Below are 24,962 nucleotides of genomic sequence, written 5' to 3'. Positions count from 1 at the left end.
TTACTTTTTATGCATGAATTCCTGAAGAATTCCTTTTTTATTTTCCAAGCACTATAATTTAACCAGGACCAGAAATAGGAATGACCAGATTTGTGTGCATGAGTGTGTGTGTATGTTTATACTCTTTTAGGAATTGCATCTTTGCTCTAGAATCCATGTCATGGGAGCAGCCACTATATGGAACAGCTCGAATCTTAAGATAGAGAGAAAAGAAAGCTAAGAAGTATAATGTTGGATTTTAACTTTTCTACCTGGAAGACTAATCACTTCTGTTCATGTTCCATGGCAAAACAAGTCACATGGTCATGTCTGCATTAATGGGATGATACTGTGTATTTTATATTCCTCCTCCAGGAGGAATACAGGATACTTAGTAACAGTAATGTAGTATATCACTATAACTACTTTAGAAAACAAACAATTTTATTAGTTTGACAGTGATTTGAAAATTGCTGTATTACTGTCACAAGTAGGGAATAGTATAGGGAAGCTCATTTCTTCTGTTATTCAGTTCGCATGTTCGATACTCTCAAACGCTCTGTTAACAGTGCTTCTCAAATTTATTGTACATGCAAATCAATTGTGAATCAGTAGTTCTGGAGTGAAGCCTGAGATTCTTCATTCATAATAAGTTCTCAGGTGATGCTGATGGCTGCTAGTCCTTGGAACACAACTTTAAGTAGAAGCCTCTGTAGCTTCTACTATATCATGGACCTTTTCATTTAGAAGTGGGCACCAACAAAAAAAATAGAGGAAAGGAGAACAAGTGGGTAGGAGATCAATAGGAGTAAGAGATGTTACTAAATGAAGGGAACGGAGAGCGTTGAGAAGGAATTAGTTGAATGCTTCACAAAGATCAAATAAAATAAAATTGAAAAACCACTTAGTTTATTCTCCTTTGCCCAAAGTAGGTTTAGTGAACTGCAGAGAGAGAAGCCATTGCAGTGCATTTTGGAATCAGTAAGAGGTAATGGAGTGAAAACAGTGAAAGTAAACTCTTTATTTTCAAAAGTTCTAGAAAATAAGCAGAAGGATGGGGTGATAATCTAAATGGTTTCAAAATTGAAGAAAGATTAAATAATTTTTTTGTTTATTTTTGTTTTGCTTATGGATAAGGAGTGAAAGGTTGAAAATACAGACATTTTTTCCTACAGTACCTCATTATAGAGGGAATCAGTTAGTTAATTAGAAAAACTGTAACCATTGTATACTTTTTAGTTTAACAGATGCTTTTAAAGTTATTTAAAAATCTATACTGTGTTTGAAAATATCGACTCCCAGAACAATATTTTTATCAGTAGCTACTACCAAAATTATACTAGTCAATTATAAGAGGGGTCTTTCAGAATATTAAAACTGGTTCTCATAGTTTTCATGATTCTCATAGTTTTCATGCTTGGTTTCCAGCCTTGCTTTCTTTCTAAAGTTTTGCCTTTCCCATTCTATTACCAAAATGATCTTTAAAGTTCTGATATTGTTTTGTCAGTACTCTGCTTGAAAGTCTTTTGGACCTTCTGAATCTGGTAATAGCAAGGTAGGTAATTCAGACTGTCTTACTGAGAACAATTTAAAAAGTTGGGCCACAACAAAACAAAAATTTTCAAGGTATCAGAAAGCTAGCCTATATAACTAAATTAGGATCTGAGTGAGAACAGAAACCCAAAGAGGAATGGCTCCAGTTTAGAATTGTTTTTTTTCCCTGGGGGCTGTGTCGATTTCAGAAGCAGCAGATAAAAAGATGCTTTTAACAGCCTATGGGTGCAAGGACAAAGTTCAGGACCCATGACTGGGGAGCGGTGAACCCCTCTCACTGAGGAATCCAAAGTGCTTTACCCTAGGGTTCAAAAAAACTGAAGTAGCTAAGCTCTCATAGGATGATATCTCAGCCTCAAATTTTCATTCCTGTAATTTCAGTAATAAGACTTGATATTTCTAGTGTCCTCAGGTGTTTGGCAGAGCAAACATTAATCTTTTCTGGAGAAATACAACTTTCTGTGTATCAAATTCTGTCTGCAAACTATTTTGCAAATTTAGTATCCACCACACAAAATATAATTAGACACATGACAAGACATCAGAACAACAGAGAATAAAAACAGACCCACAGGGACTCTAGGTATTGTAGTTACCAAATTTAAAGTAGCTGTGCTGAGAATTTTGATTTAATTTTGAATTTTATAGAAAGATTAAAAACTATATCAAAGAAAAATGGATATTCCAGAACTGGAAAATGTGATCCTTTAAATTAGGACATTTGTGGATAGATTTAACAGCAAATTAGCCATCAGAGATGAGAGAATTAGTGAATTGAAAGATAGGTCAGGAGAAAATAACCGCAATAAAGAGAGAGGGACAAAAGAGTAGAAAATATAAGAGAAGGTAAGCTGAGTGCAAGATACAATAAGAAGTTCTAAGATATGTATGAGTCCCCAGAGGAGAGGAGAGATCAGGGCCAGACATTATTTAATGATACAGTGACTGAAAACTTCAAAACTGATGAAATACTTTAATTCACAGATTCAGGCATCCCTGCAAACCCCCAGTGGAATCAATACAAATCCCACCAACAGTGAGAAATCTTAAAAGCAATCAGAACAAATAGAGATCGTGGTGTAGCAATAAGATTGACAATTGATTTCCCAGCTGAAACAGCGGAAACTAAAATGCAGGGGAGGATACCTGCCAGTCTAGTATTCTAACCCCTGTGAAATTGTCCAGAGATGCAATAAAAATGGTATACATGAGTACGAAACTAAATAAAAGTTCACTGTCTATAAAAATAACAGCGTCTTATAGTGTTTCTATATACATGTATGTAATTAAAGTGTGTAATAGCAATTGCATATAAATCTTGGCAAGGGCACACAATTTTTAATGTCTTTGCATTGTCCAGGGAGAGGGTAAAAGTACTAGTTAATGTTAGACTAAGATCAGTCAGTAATTCCAGCTATCATCTCTAAGATGACCACCAATAGAATTGTTAATGTATAACTTCCAAATTAATAAAAGAAAAGCAGAAAATTAATAAATTAATGCTCAATTCAAAAGAAGTCAAGGAAAGAGTAACAGAATAGGATGACAAATAGAAAATAGAACAAATAGATTTTAAAAGCCCTGCTTTAGAGACACATTATAGCATAAGGATAGAGAAAGGTTGCAAATGGGAAGAAAGAATGAACACCAATGGAAAGTAAGTTGGTATAATTATATTCATATGAGACAAGGCAGACTTTAAGGCAGAAAGTATTCTGAGAAGAGGTTCAATTCACCAGGAAGATGTAACAGTTCTTAATTTGTATGTAATATCATGGTCTCAAAATACAGAAAGCAAAGTAGAGAGACTTATAAGGAATCAAATAACTCACATAGTGAGAGATTTTAGCAACCTGTCAGCAATTTACAGAATAACAATACAAAAACAAACCAATATAGTTGTAAAAAACTCGAACAACACAATCAGCAAACTTGACCTCATGGATGTGGAGGTGAATATGTGTGCATGTATGTGTACACATACTAGCACACAAACACATCTAACACTCACTACCCTAAAGTAGAGAATATACATTCTTTTCAAGCACATATGGAGCATTTGCTAAATTTACATATAGTCATAAAGCAAGTTTCAACAAATTTAAAAGGCTTAAGCTTTTTTTTTAGAGTATTTTCTTTTAGAGTAGTACAATTAAGCTAGAAATCAGTAACCAAAAGATAAATTTTTTAAATTGTCATATGTGGCAAGTTTAGCAATATTTTCTAAATGGCAAAAAGAAATTAGAGTAGAAGTCAAAATATTTTGGACCGAATTATTAAAACATAGAGTATCAAAACTCATAGGAATTAATTTAGATGGGAATTATATATTAAGTTTCTGCTTCTGGCAGTGATGGAGTAACTTCTAACTCCTTTGCTCTTTCTACTATACCAGGATAATTATATCTCAGGGAAAGTCTTACACATTCATTTGTCTACCAAGTATTGAACATCCACTAAATGCCAGGCATATTAGGTGCAAGGTATATATCAGGGTTTCTCAACTTGACAGTATTGACCTTTGGGGACAAATAATTCTTTGTTGTCAGGGAGACTTTCATGTGTATTGTTTAGCTCATGATGTTTAACAGTATCCACAGTCTCTATACCCACTAGATGCCGGTATCACTCCCCCAATTGTGATAAACAAAAACTTGCCTCAGTTCTCTCAGTTGTAAAATGGAGATAATGATGATACCTACTTTATAAGGTTGATGAATTAGATAATACATGTGAAGTACTTAGTATAGTACCTGGCATATACTAGTCACATGATAAATGTTGACTATTAGTTTGATTGTTAAATAAATCACAAATATGTATGTACTTCTAAACTGTAAATAACTTGTGAGAAAGAAGATTACGACCTCACTACTCTATTCTCAGTCTAGATTTATATTTGCTGGCAACTATCTTTAAGGTATTACATAAAATTACCTAGTAAGAAACTGGAATAGGTAGCAGCCTTGATCACTTTTAACTCTCAAATATTGTGATTACAGATTATATGATTAGTTTATTTCATTGTGCCCTGGCATTTATATTTATGAATAAATGTTTTAATATTGCTTATTAAAATTTGGAACTATTTATAATAGATAGTAGTTATAAAATATTACATAATTTTAAATTATTAAAGTGAATGCTTTTCATTTGTTTCAAACTTCAAACTGTGGAAAGCTGGTATATTAGTTTTTTTTCCCTCTGAACTGCACTCTATGGTAAACCCTTGAAAATGACAGAGCAATTGCAGACTTCATTGTGATTAAATGTTTAATGAACTCTTGGGATATTATGAAACAGATTGAAAAACTGCTATTAGGCAAAGTGAAAACTAATGGTTACTCCTAAAGTCAATTAAGGAGGGGTATATATTATTAGTTAAATATAATCTGTAATTGTATTTTATATTACTTAAAAGTTTAAATTGCAAAATGTGGAAAGTGTTTTTGGCTCCCTAAGCTGTTTATGAAATAGCAGAAATAAATTACTATTTAAAACATTATTTAAAAATAGTTTTACTGTTTTATCATAAGAAAATCAGATTTAAATATGTGCCAACCATTTTGTATTCCCACCATTAATATAAAAGACTGTCTCTTTTTCTACAGCCAAAAATCATGTAGTCAAGCTTGGAATTTTTACCAGTTGCATAGGTGAGAAATGGTATCTCGGTGTAGTTTAAATTTGCATTTCTCTAATTATGAGTTAGGTTGAACATATTTTTATATGTTTAAGAGCCATTTTTACATCCTATTGTGAATTGTCTGATCCTACCTTTTGCCCGTTTTTGCATCTTTTTTCCTTCTTTTTTCCCCCTCAGTTTTCAAGAGTTCTTTAAATATTTAGGATATAGAGGTTAGATATATATACACCCCTAGAGTTGTAATGAACAAACTATAATTCTTTCTCTACTTCTCTTTACGGAAAATGAATGACAATGTAAAAGAATTGTGGTAGTTCAAGGTATAGTTCAGGTTGTTGCTTCAGACATTAGTTCTTTCAAACTGGATGCTTGCCATGTGTCGGGCTGTTTGTTAGGCACCAAGGAGGCACTGTGGAACAAAGAAGCATGATGTTTTGTAGGTTGCAGTTTAGTAGAAGAGATTGAAAAAAGAAAGTTAAATTGTGCCAGATGCTCTGAAAGAGACATAGAGATGCTATGGTTAATAACAGAGATTTGAGTTAGCCTGGGTGATCAGGAAGGTTTTAGGGTAGCTTTTTTAAGCATTGCAGAGCTGACTTTTCTGGGATCCAAACTTGATTATTGATAGTATTTTTATTATTATTAATGCTTTATTAGAATCACTTACCCGACCAAGCTAATTAGGTACATATAAACAAACTCTACCATGGTCAAAATGGCAGTTAAGATTGGATAGAGGGAGAACAATGAAGTAGATATTGTTTGGATTATTTGGGTGTAGGTAGAACTGATTTTCTTTTGGAAACCTATTATTTTAATCTTGTAAAATATTGAGGATGAATATAGCGTTTTGCTGTGTTTACTATCTTACTCAGTTTTGAATTTTTTAGAGAGTTTTTAATTGTTTAGATAGAAGTGGTATGTTATCAATTCAGTGCAATCGTTGTTACATGAAATGTAGATGAGAAGGTTAACAGCAATGCAAAATTTAAACTAAAACAGATACCATATTTAGATGATAATGACGTGTTCAAGTGAAATGTCTTGATAAGTAAGTGAAAAATAGTTGACACTTTATCTGAAATGAAGTGCACAAAAGTGTGTTTACATACAAAAACATACCTTAATTTACTTCATGGTGTGTAAATAAGGAATTTAATAATTTAAAATAATTCCATAGAGAAGACTACATCCTTAATTTTGATTGTAGAAGTAGAGAGACATTTTCTCCTGTGAGGACTGATGTTACATTTTTTTAAACTTGATTTGGTTAATAATAACAAATATCTGTGTATCTTCAGTTTATTATAATTGGATTAAATCTGTTGAAAGAAATTATCCATAATTTAGTTTTTTATAATTTCCTTTCTGCAGACAGTTACTTATGTTTTGAATTGACTTCCAATTATTAGTGTTTCATACTGGTCAGTTCCTACAGTAAGCAGTACATTTCCTTTTATTGATGGTTTTATTTTTTTAAATTTATTTATTTAAATTAGTTTCAAGTATACAGTACATTGGCTAGACATCTATATAGTTTGTAAAACGATCCCCCCAATTGCTCCCTCCCTCCCCTGGCCCTCCACCTATCCATTATATTAATGCTAACTGCATTCCCTCCGCCATGCTCCCCATCTCCCATGACCAACTATCAACTACTAATTTGTACTTCTTTAACCCTTCACCCTGTTCTCCTAGCCCCACAACCCCACTCCCTTCTGTCTGGATGGTTGTATTTTTGAGCAGCGAATCCCAGGTAACAAGCTGTTATTACTAGTGAATCTAGTAGGTATCAGTCCAGCAAGCTCTATTTAGTAATCTTTGGCATTACTGTGAAAGGAAAATGAATTTAATAGGGGTTTTGATAATTTTTTTTTTCAGACACTGGCCAAAAGAAGACCCTAGACAAGAAAGATGGGAGACGAATGTCTTTTCAGAAACCTAAAGGGACTATTGAGTATACTGTAAGTTATTTGCTTTTTAAAAAGCTGATTGATCTTTGCAGTAGTCTTATGTAAGACATTCTTTGTTTATAATAATTGAAACAAGAGTTGTTAATTGCCTTATTTTAGAAATCTGTACTTCACTTTGATAACTTTTATAAATAATACTACTTAAGTTTTTAATTGTATTTTAGGATCTTTTTCCTTAAAGAAAAATTAAGTGTGATACAAAGTCAGAAAATTTAACTTACTATAAATGATAAATTATTGGGAGTCAAAGTTCCTGTGCTATAATAATTTTTATTAGGTTAGGCTTTTAAGAAAATAGTTTCTTTTTTAGAAATGTTATCTTCGTTTTATTCCCATCAGTGCTAATGATAATAAAAATGGCAGGTAGAATATTTAAAAGATACATTGATATTAATCTTCCAGAATAACCTCTTACATTAGATTATTTGTACGCATTTATAGCAAAGTTTCTTTAGCTCTGAAAATGGAACTTCTTTCTGTCATCTCGAAATGACCCTCAATTCTCCCTGAAGTCAGCTTTTCACATTTCTGGTTACTATGGAGAAGTAAAATGAGAAATCATCTTCAGTCTGTGGTGTGCTGCTTATTTGATTGAATGTAATATTATTATTTAGATAATGTTAACATGTTATAAAGCAATTATTTTAACAGCTTAATTTTGTGTTATTTTGTGTTTTTCTAATATAGTAATATAACTATTAAAACAGTTTTAAATAACTTACACATTTGTGTCATTGTGAAACCTTCCAGTGTTAGTTTGAATATTATTTTCCATGAATCTTTAAAATTGAACAAATTATCAAAACCTCCAGTTAACTTTTTCATATACCGTATGATTAATTGACAATTTGAGATTTTAAGTACTTCTAAAAAGTTAGGAACTAGATAATATAGGGTAGAATTATATTTACTATCAAAAGAATTTCTTCTTAAAGCATATTATAAACTTAAATTGGGTGTGCTTATACCTTCTCTTCCTGGTTGAGACATTGAGAAAATAAGATCAAACAGTAAAATATTGGGTAATGTAATTCGATGTATTCATTAGCATTTATTAAGGCATAAGATGATAGACATGAGGAATAAGATGTTATCTATACATGTAATCATGTAATTGTGCAAAATTGTAAAAGTTTGGTTTGATTTGAATTCAGGAGTTTACCATTCTTCTCTTTATAATTCAATAAAACATGTTATCTGTGGCAAAATTAAATTCAAACTAAGAGCCATTATTTTTTGGGGGGGAGGAATTTCGAAATTTAAAATTATTTTTTTTTTTTAATGTTATAAATGACCTTTGGAATATAATCAAGTATTGACCAGAAAAGTTATTAAACATCCTCTAGCAGAATTTTGTTTAGTGTTTTTTTTAATTTCTATTGTAATGTTTATTCTTTTTCTAGTATACTTAAAATCCTGACAAAAGTCTCAGAAATTGCCTATGAAAATTGGCAATGTGAGCATGTGACTTTTATAAATGGTTGTTTAGTCATTTTTTAATTCTTTTCTTAATACTTTATTCCCTATGCCAAATCCTAAAAAAAACAAATGTAATTCTAAAACTAAGATATTACTGTCTTATATTCTATTCTTATAATTTTTAAAATCTTCATAAAACATCTTTATGTAAAATACTTATATAACATGATTTTTATATTTGGGAAAATATATATCCCTATACATTTAAAATAGAACTTTTAATATTACAATGTACTCCCAAAATTTGTTTACTCTAAAATATTTATAATCTAACTTAAATATATTTCCAGACCACATAAATATAGTATAAATTAATCTTGTACTTTAGATAGCTTTAAAGTTAAAATCATGCATGTATACATATATACACACACATACATACACACATTCTGTTCTTAATTGTAACATCACTTTCAGTAGGACTCAAAAGTAGCCCTGAAAATGCTATACATTATCATTTTCTTCCTTGTTAACTTAATATCCTTCTACCTGTCTACTGAAGGAACCTTCTCCAGCCACTAATGACTTCCTGATTATCAGATCCAGTGGCCTTTTCTTTGTTGTTGCTTCTGCTTATTATTCTTTCTTTCTGGTCTTTACTTTCCTTCTTCTTAAGGACCTTTAATAATTCTTTCAGTGAGTATCTGTGAATGGATAATCAGGGAGTGTCTGAAAAGTCTTTATTGACCCTCCTCCCTGGTATTTGAGCTGTCTGTAGATTATTAGGTTGACAGTTATTTTCTGTCAGCACTTTGAACATAGTAATCTATTGTCTTATGTCCCTCTGTTGCCTTTTTATTTTTGTTCATTTCTAGACAGTCTTTTTTTTTTATGATTATTTTTGAAGTTTCTTCCTTGTCTTTACAGTTCTACAGTGCCACTGTGATAGGTCTAGATTCAGACAAATTTTTATTTTATCTTGCGTTTTGTGTTTCTTTAGTCTAAGAAACCATGTCATTCAGAAATTCCGGAAAATTGTCAGCCATTTTTTTTTTCATTATATCCTCTCCTCCTTTCTCTGTTTATTCTTGAATTTAATTGTACTGCCTTTTGCTATCATTATGCTTTGTCCTGTTATCCTTGCTATCATTTTGACTGTATCTTCATCTCCTTTGCTGACTGTTCTACTCTTAATTTATTCAAAATGTGAGTGTTTTTTTTTACTTTTCTATTTACATTCTATTGCTTCAATAGAGCTTTAAGAACTTTATGATATGAATAATGTGGAGTGAAACCCCAAATTTTTGTATTCCTGCCTTGCTATATACTTGCATTTCCTACTAGCACTTCACATTTAACAAATTATAGCAGACCTCTTACTAATTCTTTCTCCATGCTTGCTCAATGCTCGATTTTCTTTTCTTATTTCCATTTTTCCTTTGGTCTTTTATTCATCTGCATTGGGATTTTAGGGTTCAGCATCAGTTGCTCATTGACATTTACTTCTCTGACCTACTATGACTACCACTATCATCACAACCTCACTTAATTCATGAGTTGTCTTCTGTTGAGTCTTATTTGAAAATCTTATACCTTAATCTTTTTCTTTTTTTATACTTTTATTACTTTAAACCTGATCTACTGCAGTAGTAATAATGGTTTTTCTGTATCTCTTCTCTTGTCTTATTAACCTAGACCTGTTACCACCAGGCTAAGGTGCCCTGGGGCCATTTAACATCTTTGTTTTGTAACTATTAGTGGTTTTTATTATCTTTATCACCACATTTAATGGGATCATTGTGAGAGTAAAATGTGTGGTAATTAATATGAAAGTACTTTGTAAACTTAGATGTTACTGAAAAATAAAATTTGTATATTTACATATATTATCTCAATAAGGTAGGTGATATATCATCTCATTGCATAGATAAGGCTTGCACAGAAGAAGCTGAACTAGATTATTAACTAGATTATTTGGCATAAATTTGGTTTTACAAAACAATTAAAAATATGTATACTTATTATTTTTTACACCTACATACGTATCTACTTTTCCTGACTTTCAGAGTCTTTTGTGAAGGGCTAAAGAAGTACAAATTAGTAGTTGCGAGATGGGAAAATGGTCATAGGGATGGGAAGCATGGCATAGGGAATGCAGTCAGCAGTAACGTAGTGGCTAGGTGTAGAGCCAGATGGGTCATAGAATAATCAGGGGGATCGTTTTATAAACTATATAAATTTCTAACCAATGTACTGTATACTCGAAAGTAAAAATAAAATGCTTTAAAAAAGTCTTCTGTAGCCCAATCTAAATGATCGTTTAATCTCATCCTTTTTTGAGATTTAACTGTAGTTACTCACCTTCCTAAAATCTTAAATTCATGAATATAGTCTGGATGACTTAAGAGGAAAAGACAATATCCCACAAATGTGTTTCTTTCTTTCCTGTCTCTGAACATATCATTCTAAACTTTTCACTTTGTTCTTTTCCTTCTTTCTACTTCTCAAATTCCCATCCCTTCTTCTAGATTTTGCTTTAAATCTTTTCTATAAAATCTTTCCTTAACAATATGGAGAAAATATGGTGCTCTATACTCAGAACTTCTGTGACATTTGCTGTTTCATTTATATAACCTTTTTTGTCTTATTTTCTGAGTAGATGGTAAATATCTTATAATTTGTAAGCCACTTAGTTTCACTTAATTTTCTTCTCTGTAGGTCTCTCATAATGCCGTATGTGTAGAGGATTCCAAAGGAATATGTTGACTGTTGAAATGCCTTTTTCTTTCAAGATAATTGGCAAAATCCTATAATTTAAGATATCTATAAATATGATCATTAAAATATACTAATGATTCAGAAAGAGATTGTTCAACTTGGGTTCAAATATGTTTTCTAATTTATACATTTAAATGACAAAATCTACATGAAGATCATTAGAAATAGCAATGTAAGTTTAAAACAGGCATACTTTGCTAAAACAAAATTAGTATGTTTATAGAAGTTACATATGTTTTAGGAATTATTTAAAGGAATAGTATTGTTTTAAAGTCTTTGTAAAAATAAAAATCACTTGTTTGTGTTTTATAAATTATATTTTGTATTTGGAAATAGCTTGAATAAGTAGAGGCTCACATGTAGTTGTGATATATTATAATGAAAGCATATACTCCGTATCGTAATAGGTTGAGACCACTGGTTAACAAAACACAAAATTTCTCAAATTATCTCCAAAGGTGGAACTGCTACTTGTTAATCAAATGTAGGATTGGTTCATAAACATATTAATGATCATTAAACCTCATAGTTCAGGTTTTCTGTTTTAACAGATTAAAATAATTTATTTTTCCTTTTAAACAGGTTGAATCAAGGGATTCGTTGAATAGTATAGCCCTGAAATTTGATACAACGCCAAATGAACTCGTTCAATTAAATAAGTTATTCTCCCGAGCCGTTGTTACTGGACAGGTATCTTTTTTTTTAATACGTTGATGTTTAGAAGCATTAAGTAGTAAGACAAAAAGTATTCATTGCAGCATAGCTGATAATGTAGGAAATTCTAGAAGAGTACTTTTATTCATGCTTTGAACAAATCATATTGGCTCCAGAAGAGAAAATTAACTGTCATTTACATCCATATGAATTTTTCTTAAGACATATTGAAAATCATTGCTATTGTCTTTTCAAATATAGTTTTAAAGAGCTTTTTAAAATATTTAAAGCAGTACATGTACATGTTAAAAATAATTCAGACTTATAGTTTCCTTCTCCAAAAGCAATCACAGTTACCACTTTGTATTCCCTTCTAGAAATATTTTAGCTTTTTTTTTTCATCTTTGATTTTGAAAAATTTTATATAAGCACAGCTGGATCGCAGACTTTTTTCTCGTGTGTATTGTTGCACTATATTGATATATTTTAGTTTAGGCACAATAAGCTTTAGACTGTTTCTATTCTTTTGCTATTATAAACATTGCTGTAGGAAACACACCTACACATATTTCTTTTTCTTTATATGCAAATTCTTAAATAGAATAAAGTCCTAGAAGTAACATTGCTGCATTAAAGGATATGTGCATTTAAACTTTGGCTAGTTATTGCCAACTTTAAGAAGAACTTCCACATTATGTAAGAATTATTGTTTCCCTACCCTGTCTCCAACAATATGAATTATCAAACTATCGGATCATAGCCATCACCTGCTATCTGATTGTGGGCAATAGTTAGAAGTCATTCTTTTGAACAGTAATATTATAAACTTTAGTTGTTTTTTTAAACCTAAGAATATAGTCATCACTAGATTCTAAATTAATATTTCTATGTAAGTTTCTACATATCACAAATGCTTATATCTCAGTATTATAATTATTGAATTTATGCCTCCCATTCTACATAAGTCCCTTAGAAGCACGGCTCTTATATTTTATTATATATAAATTCTAAATTGAATTTAAATGTTTTTTAACTGTGTTAGAATTATTATTATAATATTTTTTCTGAAGATTTTTATTTTTTCTATTTATTGCTGAAGGTCATTGTTAATGGCACTTGGTAGTAGAACACTATCTGATTATTAATTTTTCAGTATGTGTGAATGTTTTCTTCCAGGTTTTATATGTTCCTGATCCTGAATATGTCTCCAGTGTTGAAAGCTCTCCATCTCTAAGCCCTATAAGTCCCCTGTCACCAACATCATCTGAGGCTGAATTTGATAAGACCACTGTAAGTGTCCCTGCTTTTCAAAGATAGCTATGAAGAAATCTCACCGTATATGTATATATCATCGTTTTTTTTTTTATTTTACTTTGTCTATTGTTAGAACAAAATTTCACCTTTTTATTTTTTTACTTAAGTGTGTAAATCCCAGTTTCTAAAATAAAACATTCTTATTAAAACAGCGTAAGTTGATTTACTGGTGGTGGTGCTGGTGGTCTAAGGATACTCATCAACTCTCTCTTATAAATACCATATAATAATTTAAGGGAGAAGTTTTACCTAACAAATATGAAGGTATCATGATAGGAAGTTCATGTTCTATTTGATTTTTATTTCAGTTTTTACGAATATTTATATAGTACTTAGAATTCTTGAGTTCATTTTGACACACTGCCTTTTAAAAAATAATTTATTATCTTAGTCATTCTTTCAGGTATTAACTCCCAGTAATTAATAATGGATTAATTTAGCATTTTTAAGGAATGAATGTTCTGTATAAGTTATATTTTACAAATGAATTTCAAGTAACCAAACTTGATTTAATGATTTTGAATAAATCTCTGAAATTATATTTTTGTGCCTTTTCTATGTAAATTACTACTAATCAGAATTTCCCATTTTCATAAATTATGTTTACACCTAAAAAGCTATTCATTAAATGGCTCAACTCCTATGGGAGAGTCTTCTATGTTGCTCTGCTGATTTTAAAAGACATTATTTCCTTCTCTGCTCTAATTTGCACTGAAAATTTAAGATACCAAATAGCACACTAGTAATAAAACACAAATTATTAATGTTTGTGAGGGGAGGAAAGGGGAGAGAGAAAGAGCAGGAGGATGAGAGAGCAATGGTGTCTTTTTCAAATGGATATCTTATTTGCATAAGTTGGATATCTTATTTGCATAAGTATGACAACACTGTAGTTTAGAATATAGTCCCCTGAAAGGAATATATTACACTTGTCCTCATCATTGATGAAAATGGAAGTCAGATTCTAACAATAGGTATTGCTGGACCAAACGATGCAAGAATACCTTCTTGAAAATGGCCATGCCATTTTCCCATGGGATTTAAAGGATCTGTATTCATAAGGGGCAGTGCCAAAGGAGACCACTGTAGCCTTAGGCTAATTTAGCTTGTGCTTCAAACCCTAAAGCAAAATTTCCAAAAGTCTAGATTGTAGCATTAAGTTTTCTTAAAAATTAAGGTAATAGTATATAGCTAATATGAATGTTTTGAAAATTAAATGAAATAGTCAATATAATACACTTAAATATAATAAGTATTCATAAATATTCATTAATATTATTAATATCCTTATTTAATTGTGCTAAATGAATTTATACATGATCAAAACTTTTAGATATAGTAATTACCTGAGACAACAGAATGAGTATAAAGTTATTAATTTGCATCATAAACTGAAAAGATTAAGGATCTTGTTAATAGCTATTAATGATTGAACAGTGTCATTCAACTGTTAAAATGTAATTCCATTTTAGATTTTTAAAAATATATAGTATATTAAATACAGTGTTTTTACAGTATTCTGCTTTGGTCTGTTATTCCTTTAAAGAATGTCTGCCCAAGTGCTAGGGACTCAGCCCTACATCTTAGGGGGGCATGAAGTTTAGAAAGGAAGTGTAAACATTCTGTCCTATATAGGTTTATTAATTAGAGTAGAAAAAGGTTGTTAAAATTTGATAGCTCTTTTCATTATCTTAAAAGCTATGAGATTGCAAAGGAGGCAGGCTTATTATTTCAAAAGACCAGATCAGAACTATTAGACATTAGTAGCAGAGTGGCTGATTTTAGCTCAGAACTCTGAAGAAACTTACTCCTACGAAATCTATTCTTCAAGGCATTGTGCATTTACTCATAATGTATGAAAGGCGCCTGTGGAGGTATTTAAAACAAAGATGTGGGTGACTGAATTCTGAAGAATCTGTGAACTTGGATATAAAACATTTTAATTGAAATCTAACATTTTTAAAAAATTAACACTATAAGCAGCAAACTATAGAGTAACACCAGGCGTAACTGACTTTGTTCCCAATAGAATGCACGTATTTTTAAATTACTTTAGAGTTGTACATAGCACAAAATGTTTATAGTCATCTTCTTGAAAATTATTAACAGAGTCACCACTAGATCTTGTTATTTAATATATTAAAAAAGAGTATATATGTTATATCTCCAATTAAAAAATATTTTGATTATGGTTCAATTTGTTTTTCTTTGTAAACTTTTATGTATTCAAAAAAACATTTTGAGAAGAAGGTCCATAGGCTTCACTGAGAGAATGGTCCATGGCACTAAAAATGTTAAGAACCTGTGATCTAACTATTTAATACTTTGTAGAACGGTATTGATAATTTTTTTATAGCTTGAGATTTTAAAAGGCTCTTCCAATGAATGGGTTCTGCTAAATTCCTAGTTATCACAGTCACTTCATCTTTTCTTTGCTCCTAACACCTGAGGGATATATTAAATGGTCTTATCAGAACCAGTAGTTTAATTCAGGAGCAACTGAATGTTGAGGGGGTGATAAGGTTGGGGATACAACAAATGTAATTTTCAGCATTCTCCAAATATGATACATGATTCATAAACGTATATCCCCCATTACAAAATCATCAAAAATGTAAGTGTAAGCTGTGTTACGGATCTTTACTGAAAATGAGAACAATATCATTCTTACCTATATTTTCTACATAAGAACATTTTGGGCTGACCTCCAGAATATGATGAGAGGGAAGAACATTTACTGAAGAAAGCTGTTCATTTGGATTTAATAATGTGCTTATTTTTATTTAGTTCTCTGAAGTGCTTTTGCTTATATTTTTAAAGACTCCTGATGTAGTACACCCAAAAGAAGCAACGCCCTCTACTTTTACTGGTATTCGACCTGCACGAGTTGTATCTTCAACTTCTGAGGAGGAAGAAGCATTTACTGAGAAATTTCTAAAAATTAACTGCAAATATATTACCAGTGGCAAGGTAATGAATAGTATCTTAGAAAAAAAAAACTTTTAATTATGTTTTGTTTATTACTAAAATATGACAGTTTTGCATTTACATTTTGAGTCATTGACATCAGCAAATACTTTTAATATTTTTAAAAAGTATTGATGGAACTAATAGTTTGGGTTAATGTGGGCAGTGCCCGTAACTAACAATCTAGTGGCCTCTTGCAAATTGTTAAAGGCAATGGGATATAAATACATTTACTACAATAAGGTACAGTTAATTCGCTGTTTGGTAGACTGTTTCAAAAAGCTGATGTAAAATGACCACTCTTGTGTACTCTTTGCAATGCTAACTCTTGCAAACTTAGTATAACACAACTATGAAGATAACTCCTATTTATTGAGTAACTAGTATATGCCAGAAATTGTGTTTTGGTGTTTTAAATTTTTTACCAACTCAAAATAATACTGTTCAATAGGTGGTCCTATACCTTCTTTACAGAAAAAAAGAAAAACTGTCAGAAAAGGTTAACAAGTCCAGAGTTTCTCTGTCATGGCCAGAATTCAAACCCAGTTTCAATCTCTTTCATATACCACACCTTACTGGTTTACTAAGCAAAGAATTTCTAGTCTGCCAAGAGAATATAGTAAAGTAACACAGAGTTGCAAAATAAACTCCAGGTATTGCTTAGAGAGTAACTATAACATGATACCAACTTTAAAGACAGAATTATGACTACTTCATAGTCATAATTCATTAATTATGAGTATTTGAAATACAGGTGTTTTAGTGGTATAAATTTTCCCCTACGTACTGTTTTGACTGCATTCACAATCTTAATGTGTTGTATTTTTATTTTCATTTAGTTTATAATGCTTTCTCTTTATTTCTTCTTTGGCCTGTGGAATATTTAGAAGTGTTTTAGTTTCTAAGTATTTGAGGATTTTTCCAAGTATTTTTTGTTACTGATTTCTAATGTTATTCCATGTAGTTGTAGAACATACTATTTAATTTAAGACTTATAATCTAGAATGTGGTATATCTTGATAACCGTTATATGTACACTTGAAAACAATGTGTATTCTGCAGTTATTGGGAGGACTATTCTATAAATATCAGTTATTTCAAGTTGAGTGATAGTGTTGTTATTCTGTATCTATGCTGATTTTCTACTTGTTCCATCAATTATTGGCAGAAAGATGTTGAAATAGTTCACTATATTTGTTTATTTGTCTGTTTCTCCTTTCATTTCTATCGGGTTTTTTTTCATATATTTTGAAACTGCCATTTGTTATAAAAAATAATATTCTTATATTGTCTTGATGAATTTATGTATTTCATTATGAAAGACTTTATTCTCAATAATATTCATTGCAACGAAATCTGCTTTGATGGATACTTTAGTCATTTTTTGATTCCTTTTGATTAGTGTTAACATGATTTATCTTTTTCATTGTTTTACTTTGGCCTTTGTCTTTATTTAAAATTGGTTTTCATATCTCCTTTAGAATTCACTCTCTGTGTTTTACATTATCTATTGGGTTTGACTAATGTGTAATAACATGTATCCACCATTCCAGTATCTTACAGAATAGTTTCATTGCCTTGCAACTCCTCAGTGCTCTGCCTATTCGTGCATTCCTCCAGCTGAACTCCTGGAAACTGCTGCTATTTTTACTGTCTATATATATATAGTTTTGATTTTTTCATAATGTCATTTAGTTAGAATTACATAATATGATTATATGGTTTCAGTTTGGCTTCTTTTAATTAGCAATATATATTTAAGAGCCCTGTATGTCTTTCATGGCTTGACAGATATATTTTTTTTTTATTGCTGAATAAGAATTCACTATGTAGGTGTACCACAGTTTATGCATTCACTAACTGAAAGACATTTTGGTTGCTTTCAAGATGAGCACTTATAAATACAGCTTCATAAACATCCGCATTTTTGTGTAGACTTAAGTTTTTTTCTTCATTTGGGTAAATACTAAGGAGTGTGATTGCTAGATCTAAATCTTATGGTAAGACTACATTTAGCTTTGTAAGAAACTACCAAAATGTCTTCCAAAGTGCATTGTTTTGCATTCCTACCAGCAGTCAATAAGAATTGCTATTGCTCCACAGCCTCACCAGCGTTTGTTGTTGTCAGAGTTAGTGGTAACTCATTGTTTTAATTTGCATTTCCCTAATGACTTAGAATATTGAACATATTTTCATAAACTTATTTACTACCTGCTGTCTTTGACATTTTCTTTGTATTTTGAAAGATCTTTTCACTGGGTATAAAATTTTAAGTTGACAGGGTGTTCTTTTCTGAATTTTAAAGATGTTCTTTCCAAATTCCATTGTTTTCTGGCTTTTACTGTTTCTGAAGAAAAGTCTTCTGTTATTTTTATATTTGGTGTTCTTTACAAAATATGTGTTTTTCTTTGGTTGCATTTAAAATGGTCTCTTTAGCACTCTTTTGAGCAATTGATTATGATGTGCTTTGGTGTATTTTTTTTTTCTTTGAAGTTTATTTAGCTTCTTGGATCAGTGGGTTTATAGTTTTCATCAAATTTGTAAACTTTTTGGCCATATTTCTTTAAATATTTTTTTTCTCTCTCATCCTCTTCTCTTCTTTGAGAACTCTTAATTATGCATGTTTTGGGCTGCTTGACCTGTGTCTCATAGCTCACTGGTACTCTTCTCTTTTTTTTCCCTCTCTTTTTGTTTTAGACAATTTCAGTTGCTGTATATTTATGTTCACTAATGTTTTTATGCCGTGTCTAATCTGCTATTCTGTCCAGTGTATTTTTCATCTATATAAGTTCAAACTGTGTATCTTATATCTTCATGGTCCCTACTTAAACCATGTACAATCTTTCTTTTATATTCTTGAATATATTGAGTATATATTAAGGTTTTATTTTACATTGTAGATATTCTGCTGTTGATTGTTTCTTGGATTATCCCTTGCAGTATAAATGTTCCTACAACATACTTTACCATCACTCATTGGCTCGAGTGGGCATGTGATCCAGGAATAGAAATTAATATATTCGAATCTATTTAAAATATTGATCAAAAAATGATTAGGCTGTGGTTTGTATGAAGTTACTCCTTATTTATGTGGTCGTGGTCTGTCTGAACTAAAAGAAATGCTCTTCAGAGTTTCAGATTGATTTTCTTTGCCCCACCAAAATATATGCACACATAGATTTTTCTCTATGGTATTGCATACAGTTACTACTATAAATAATAAGCATGTTTTATTATCTTGGATATTTGTAATAGCTTTTTTCCACTTGGAGTTGGGTGACCATTTTTAGTGGGATTCTCTTGATTATTTTACTTGATTATTTTTATAGGTAGTGTCTGTCATAACTTAAGTTTCATGTTCTTAAAATTAAGCTGGGTGAATTCACAGAGCTGAATATGGACTTGGAAGGAAGGTGCAATACCAAATCAAACAGGATTTAAGTTTTTCTTTTCCTTGATAGCTTCATAAAAACACAACACAACTTTGAAGTAACTATTTGGTTTGTTTTTAGAATTCTGTCTCGCTCTTCATTTTTACACTTACAGAATGTAGTAGAATGGGAATTTAAAAATGGGGTTAAAGACTATTTGGCATTTGAATCGGAGTGATTATATAGTTTGTTACTCGAATGTTGGAGAGATTTTAGTTAAAAGCACAGACTGCCTAGAATTTTGAATCTTGGTTCTCCCACTTATTAGTTAACTATGTAATTTATTATTTAGGACAAATTGCCTAGTCTCTTAACTTTAAATTCTTCATCTATATACTCATCTCAGAGCTGACTGTGACAATTAAAGGAGCAATAATGTATATAAAGCATGTTACATACAAAACATTCAAAACAAGAGGAATGGACTCTGATATTTATATCACCATTTGTATAAATGTATTTAAAATTTTATGGCTTTTCATGATTAAATTAAAATGATTACTGTGTACCTTAGCAGTCATCTAATCTATTTAATTTTATTGATTAAAAACTGAGGCCCAGCAGCTTTCCTTTCTCAAGGTCGCATAGCTAGGTAGTAGCAGAGTCAAGTGAAACAGATTTTTTAAAAAGGTATTTAAAGAGATTATACTATTTTTTTTTATAATGGATCGAATCATCAACATTATTTATTAAACCAGCAATGTGTACGTAAAACTATATTTGGTACCTGTAGTAATGGAGCAACGCAGGAGGCAGTACACACATTAATGTGAAACATGGCTCATGCCTTGCAGGACTTTACAGTCCCATCTTATATTACAAAAGCTCTTGCTTATGTAACTCAGTATTTTACTGAGTCTGCAAATGTTAATACCTGACTTGGTTGTTTGAGAGTGAATATAGTATTCTTTGTATTTTGTCTCTCCTAAAGAGGAAAATTTACTGTGAAAAGCTGGGTGTTATTTAAAACGTTTTCATGAGAATGCCTTAGTGCATGAATGTACTACTTCTATGTGTAGGAGATGGACTGACATAAGAAAATTAGTGAAAATAGCTGGAATACTTTTTGAAAATTCAAATTCGAAGATTAAACATTATTTTCTTTTTTTATCTTAGGGCACAGTCAGTGGTGTGCTGCTAGTTACACCAAATAATATAATGTTTGATCCACATAAAACTGACCCCTTGGTTCAAGAGAATGGCTGTGAGGAATATGGGATCATGTGTCCAATGGAAGAGGTGATGTCAGCTGCAATGTACAAAGAAATTTTGGATAGCAAAATAAAGGAATCCTTACCCATGTAAGAGTGGTATTTATACTCCTTTGCAATTTTATTGCATCTAGATAGTTGACCCTAATCTAATGCTCTTAATTGTTTTTATTAGTTTTATTGTAGCTGCTTTTCATTTTAACAATAATGAAACAAAACTATATGTAGTATTTAGAAGATTATTCCTAATGCACTTAGAATAGTTAAGAGTTGCTTTAGGTTTATATTTGTATATTTGGTCAGAGAACCAGATATTTTATAAAATAACCTATAGTGCTCATTTAATACAATGTTTATTAGCTTTTTTTATTCAGACATAGCATTCAAAGTTCTAAATTATTTATACGAGTAATTTAAGGTGATATAAGTAATCAAGGGTCACTTTCACATTTTCCTTAGAGGACCCCGAAGAGTTAGGAGTGAGACTTGGGAAGGCCACATGAGCAAAGACCTGACATTGCTATAGCAACACAGCTTTGTTTTTTATTTATTAATTTATATGTTTACATCCTTCTTTCTCAGAAAAGTGTAAAATATAGGAGAGAAGACCCCAAAATGACACAGATATAAAGAGTTAACATTGGAATATACTGGTCAGGCTATGTGTGGTTTTGATTGTGATTCAGATAACATAGGTGTGAGACTACAGGTCAGCATAGTCTTTGAAAATAATGTGCTTGACCAAAGGAATAACCAGAGAGAAAAGGAGGAATGAGAAATAAAAGGAAATGATAAAAGGTAGGTAGGTATACAAAGAAAGGAAGTAGAAAGGATGAAAATTAATATGTAATAGAAAAGAACTCTCCCATTCTTCCATTCATTACTCTGTCAACAGTTTAAAAACCGACTTCACTTTAACCTGATACTGAGATTCATGTCCCCGTATTAACCCCAGCCCACTGGGATGATGAACGCTGTTTTAAAATTAACACTTGTTGGATAGAACTACTTACAAAGGAGAAGGAGAGCAAATTATTTTTGTTTTTGAGGCAAACTTTATGAGTTGTTAGGATACCTGTGGTGAATAAACTTCATTATTCAAAAAGTCTTCGTTATACCTTCCACTCAATAGATATTATTTTGGCTTGCTAAACTCATGTAGAGGTGCAGAGAATTCCTAGGATTTCCTCTAGTGTCGGTTATTTTAATAGATCTTCAAAGTCAGTTTCAGCAAATAAGGATTGTTGGAGTGGATGGAGGGATGAGACAGGTGAAGGAGTGAAAGATTAGATTAAAAGAGAAACAGATTATGTATGTATATATTGTCAGCCATTGGTGAGATTAACTTTCTGTTGCCCTGCTTTTTATTTGTACTATGATACTTTGGGATCCTCTCATGCTGAATGATTTGTAACTGTTCTACAAGGATGCTGTAGGACTCCTTGCAAATCACTGTTTTATCATTTAGAATGTCACCTGGAAAGATTTGCGTTTGATCCAAACATTTAAAAAAATTCTTCCAAAAAGAAATATCTTTTAATCCTCTCTTATGAATTGATTAAAACAATATTTGTAACAAATCATGTAAATGAAATGGTTTTGCAGAGTAATGTCATTTATGGCAAAAATGAGGTACAAAATTTGTTTGGTTTTCTTTTGTCTTAAACTGCTTGGGAAGTCATTTAAAGGTACCGTTCTGGAAATATACTGAGCAGTAGCAGCATCACTGGCATAAATAAATATTTAGTATTTCAGCATATTAACTCTGAAGCTTACAGCACTTATCTAAATATGTATCCTGTTAGGTTTGTTAACTTTCTCTCTTACCTAAGGGTCTTATTAAATAAATGTACAGGTATTGTTTCTCAAAACTTAACTAGTTCTGAGATCCTATGTATGCAGTTAGAGTGAATCGCCAGTAGATGACACTGTTACAATATTTAAAAGCACAAGTTAGATGCTTGTGTTTCTTAAGGTGAATCAGATGCAAGAGAGGCAGAAATATGAATTCGACTTAAACTAATTAATAATTTTTTAAATAATTTTTCCTATCCTATTTATAAAAATTATGCATACTCATTATAGAAAATTTGAAAAAATAGCAAAAATTAGAATAAAAGGAAAGGTGTTAGTTTCACCATCCAGAGGCAGTCAGTTATCTTTGTTGACTTACTTTCCAGTCTTTTTTTATTTTCAAACTTGCATTAATGTTAATAGTTTTTCCACAAAAAACTCATGCAATTTCCATTTATCACAAGCTACTTTTAACCATCGTTTTAAATTGCCAACTTATATTTCATACTATAAACGTTTATACTACCTCTTTCTAGAACTTAAACTATCTAACTTTTTAACATTACTGCTTACATATACCAGTGTCATTATAAATGGAAATCTAGATGTAATTATGAACCATTCAACTGTCTACTATCAAAACCCTTTAGCTGAACAAGTTCTCTTGGAATTGTTATTAAGAGCTGTTGCTGGTAGCCTGAAGAATTCATATAAGTACTTTTGCCTCATTTCTATTCAGGTTGAATTTAGGCTTTGCATTTGAGGCATATATTTTACTTTAATCTATACTTAAATTTAAGCATCATGTGTGTGCACATACATGAAATATCAATCAGTGTATTACTTTATTAAGAAATTTAAAATTTAGTCAAAAATAATGAGCTTATTATATCCTATCAATGAATAAATTTTAGTTTAGAATTATAGCTTCACCCCAAACTTACCATCAACTCCAGGTAGATTAATTCAGGAAATCTTATATTGATGTTTCTAAGATCTTAACCAAGTGATGCAAAAACTTGACTATTACTTGGTCTATATGAATAAATCAAAATTTTGATATACTTTTAAGAGAAGCCTTTTTAGTAATATTAATTCAGTGTTAGAATAGAAAGGACTACAACTTAAAAAGTCTGATTGCTTTTAATTTTGTTTACTGACAGAGAGATAGACCAGTTATCAGGAAGGGACTTCTGCCATTTAAAGAAAATCGCAAGAAGTAATACTGATGAAATAGACTCAAGAATCCGCGATGCAGGTAATGATAGTGCCAGCACTGCTCCTAGGAGCACTGAGGAGTCTCTTTCTGAAGATGTGTTCACAGAATCAGAACTCTCTCCTATTCGGGAGGAGCTTGTCTCTTCAGATGAGCTGCGGCAAGATAAATCATCTGGTGCGTCATCAGAATCTGTGCAGACTGTCAATCAGAGTGGAGTAGAATGTTTGACAGTCATATCAGAGTCTACCGGTACTCCTGACCAGTTAAAATCTGATTCTGGACAGTCTGCAAATGAAGTTGAGGCTCTTTCTCTTAAAACTGATTTAAATAATCTTGAAGTCGCCATTAAGGAAGGAGATCAGGCTACAGATACTTTTCAAGAAATATCAGGCGCTAAGGAAGAAAGCATAAGTATAAAAGGTAATGAAGACCAGGATTTTCTTAATGAGAATTCACTACACCAAGAACAGGATGAGAAAGAAAGTATGTCTTGTGGGGAAGCAACAGAATGTAAACAAAAGCAAACTGGCAACAGAGGAAAACAAGGAAAGGAACAAAACCAGGAGTCAGAGACAGAGGTAGAAGAGCTACGGAAACTCTGGAAAACCCATACTATGCAACAAACTAAACAGCAAAGGGAAAATATTCAACAGGTGTCACAAAAAGAAATTAAGCATAAAACAGCAACTGTTGAAATAGAAGGTAAGTGTTAGAGAGCATATAAAGTCCACTTTATTGCATATTGTCTTCGTTTCCTCACTGACTCAAAAGCTGCTATATCTTAGGCTACTCCAAAGGATAATCCAGTGGCCCATAACTGGTGTTTCTCTGGGACAAACATATAGTCTCCAGTTTCTACTGTCTTGTTTTTTCTCATCCCACGATGGATTATACACATAATTAGCATATTTTCCACCATGTTTAAACATTCTCAACTCACCACCTTCTATCTTTAAACAACTTATTTCTTAAAGTAAATATATACAAATTCTGTAATACCTTTGATTTCTTCATTTTCTTTTT

General features: G+C 31.3%; 1 protein-coding gene across 9 annotated transcripts in view; it reads left to right on the top strand.

Annotated features, from left to right (window-relative positions):
* The window catches only part of OXR1 (oxidation resistance 1), a 306,299-nt gene that overhangs the window by 239,926 nt on the left and 41,411 nt on the right, over positions 1-24,962 (top strand). For all 9 annotated transcript variants that reach the window (XM_039853663.1, XM_039853665.1, XM_039853662.1 and 6 more), the window contains 6 exons: positions 7,061-7,143; positions 11,932-12,039; positions 13,180-13,293; positions 16,138-16,287; positions 20,832-21,016; positions 23,884-24,641. In XM_039853663.1, the coding sequence (XP_039709597.1) occupies positions 7,061-7,143; positions 11,932-12,039; positions 13,180-13,293; positions 16,138-16,287; positions 20,832-21,016; positions 23,884-24,641 (1,398 nt within the window). The remainder of the gene's footprint in view (positions 1-7,060; positions 7,144-11,931; positions 12,040-13,179; positions 13,294-16,137; positions 16,288-20,831; positions 21,017-23,883; positions 24,642-24,962) is intronic.

This window comes from Pteropus medius, unplaced genomic scaffold, assembly GCF_902729225.1.
Source record: "Pteropus medius unplaced genomic scaffold, Ma_sr-lr_union100, whole genome shotgun sequence".
Classification (NCBI taxonomy): Eukaryota; Metazoa; Chordata; class Mammalia; order Chiroptera; family Pteropodidae; genus Pteropus; species Pteropus medius.
The sequence above is the reverse complement of the archived record's forward strand: the minus strand, read 5'-3'. Positions and strand labels throughout refer to the sequence as shown.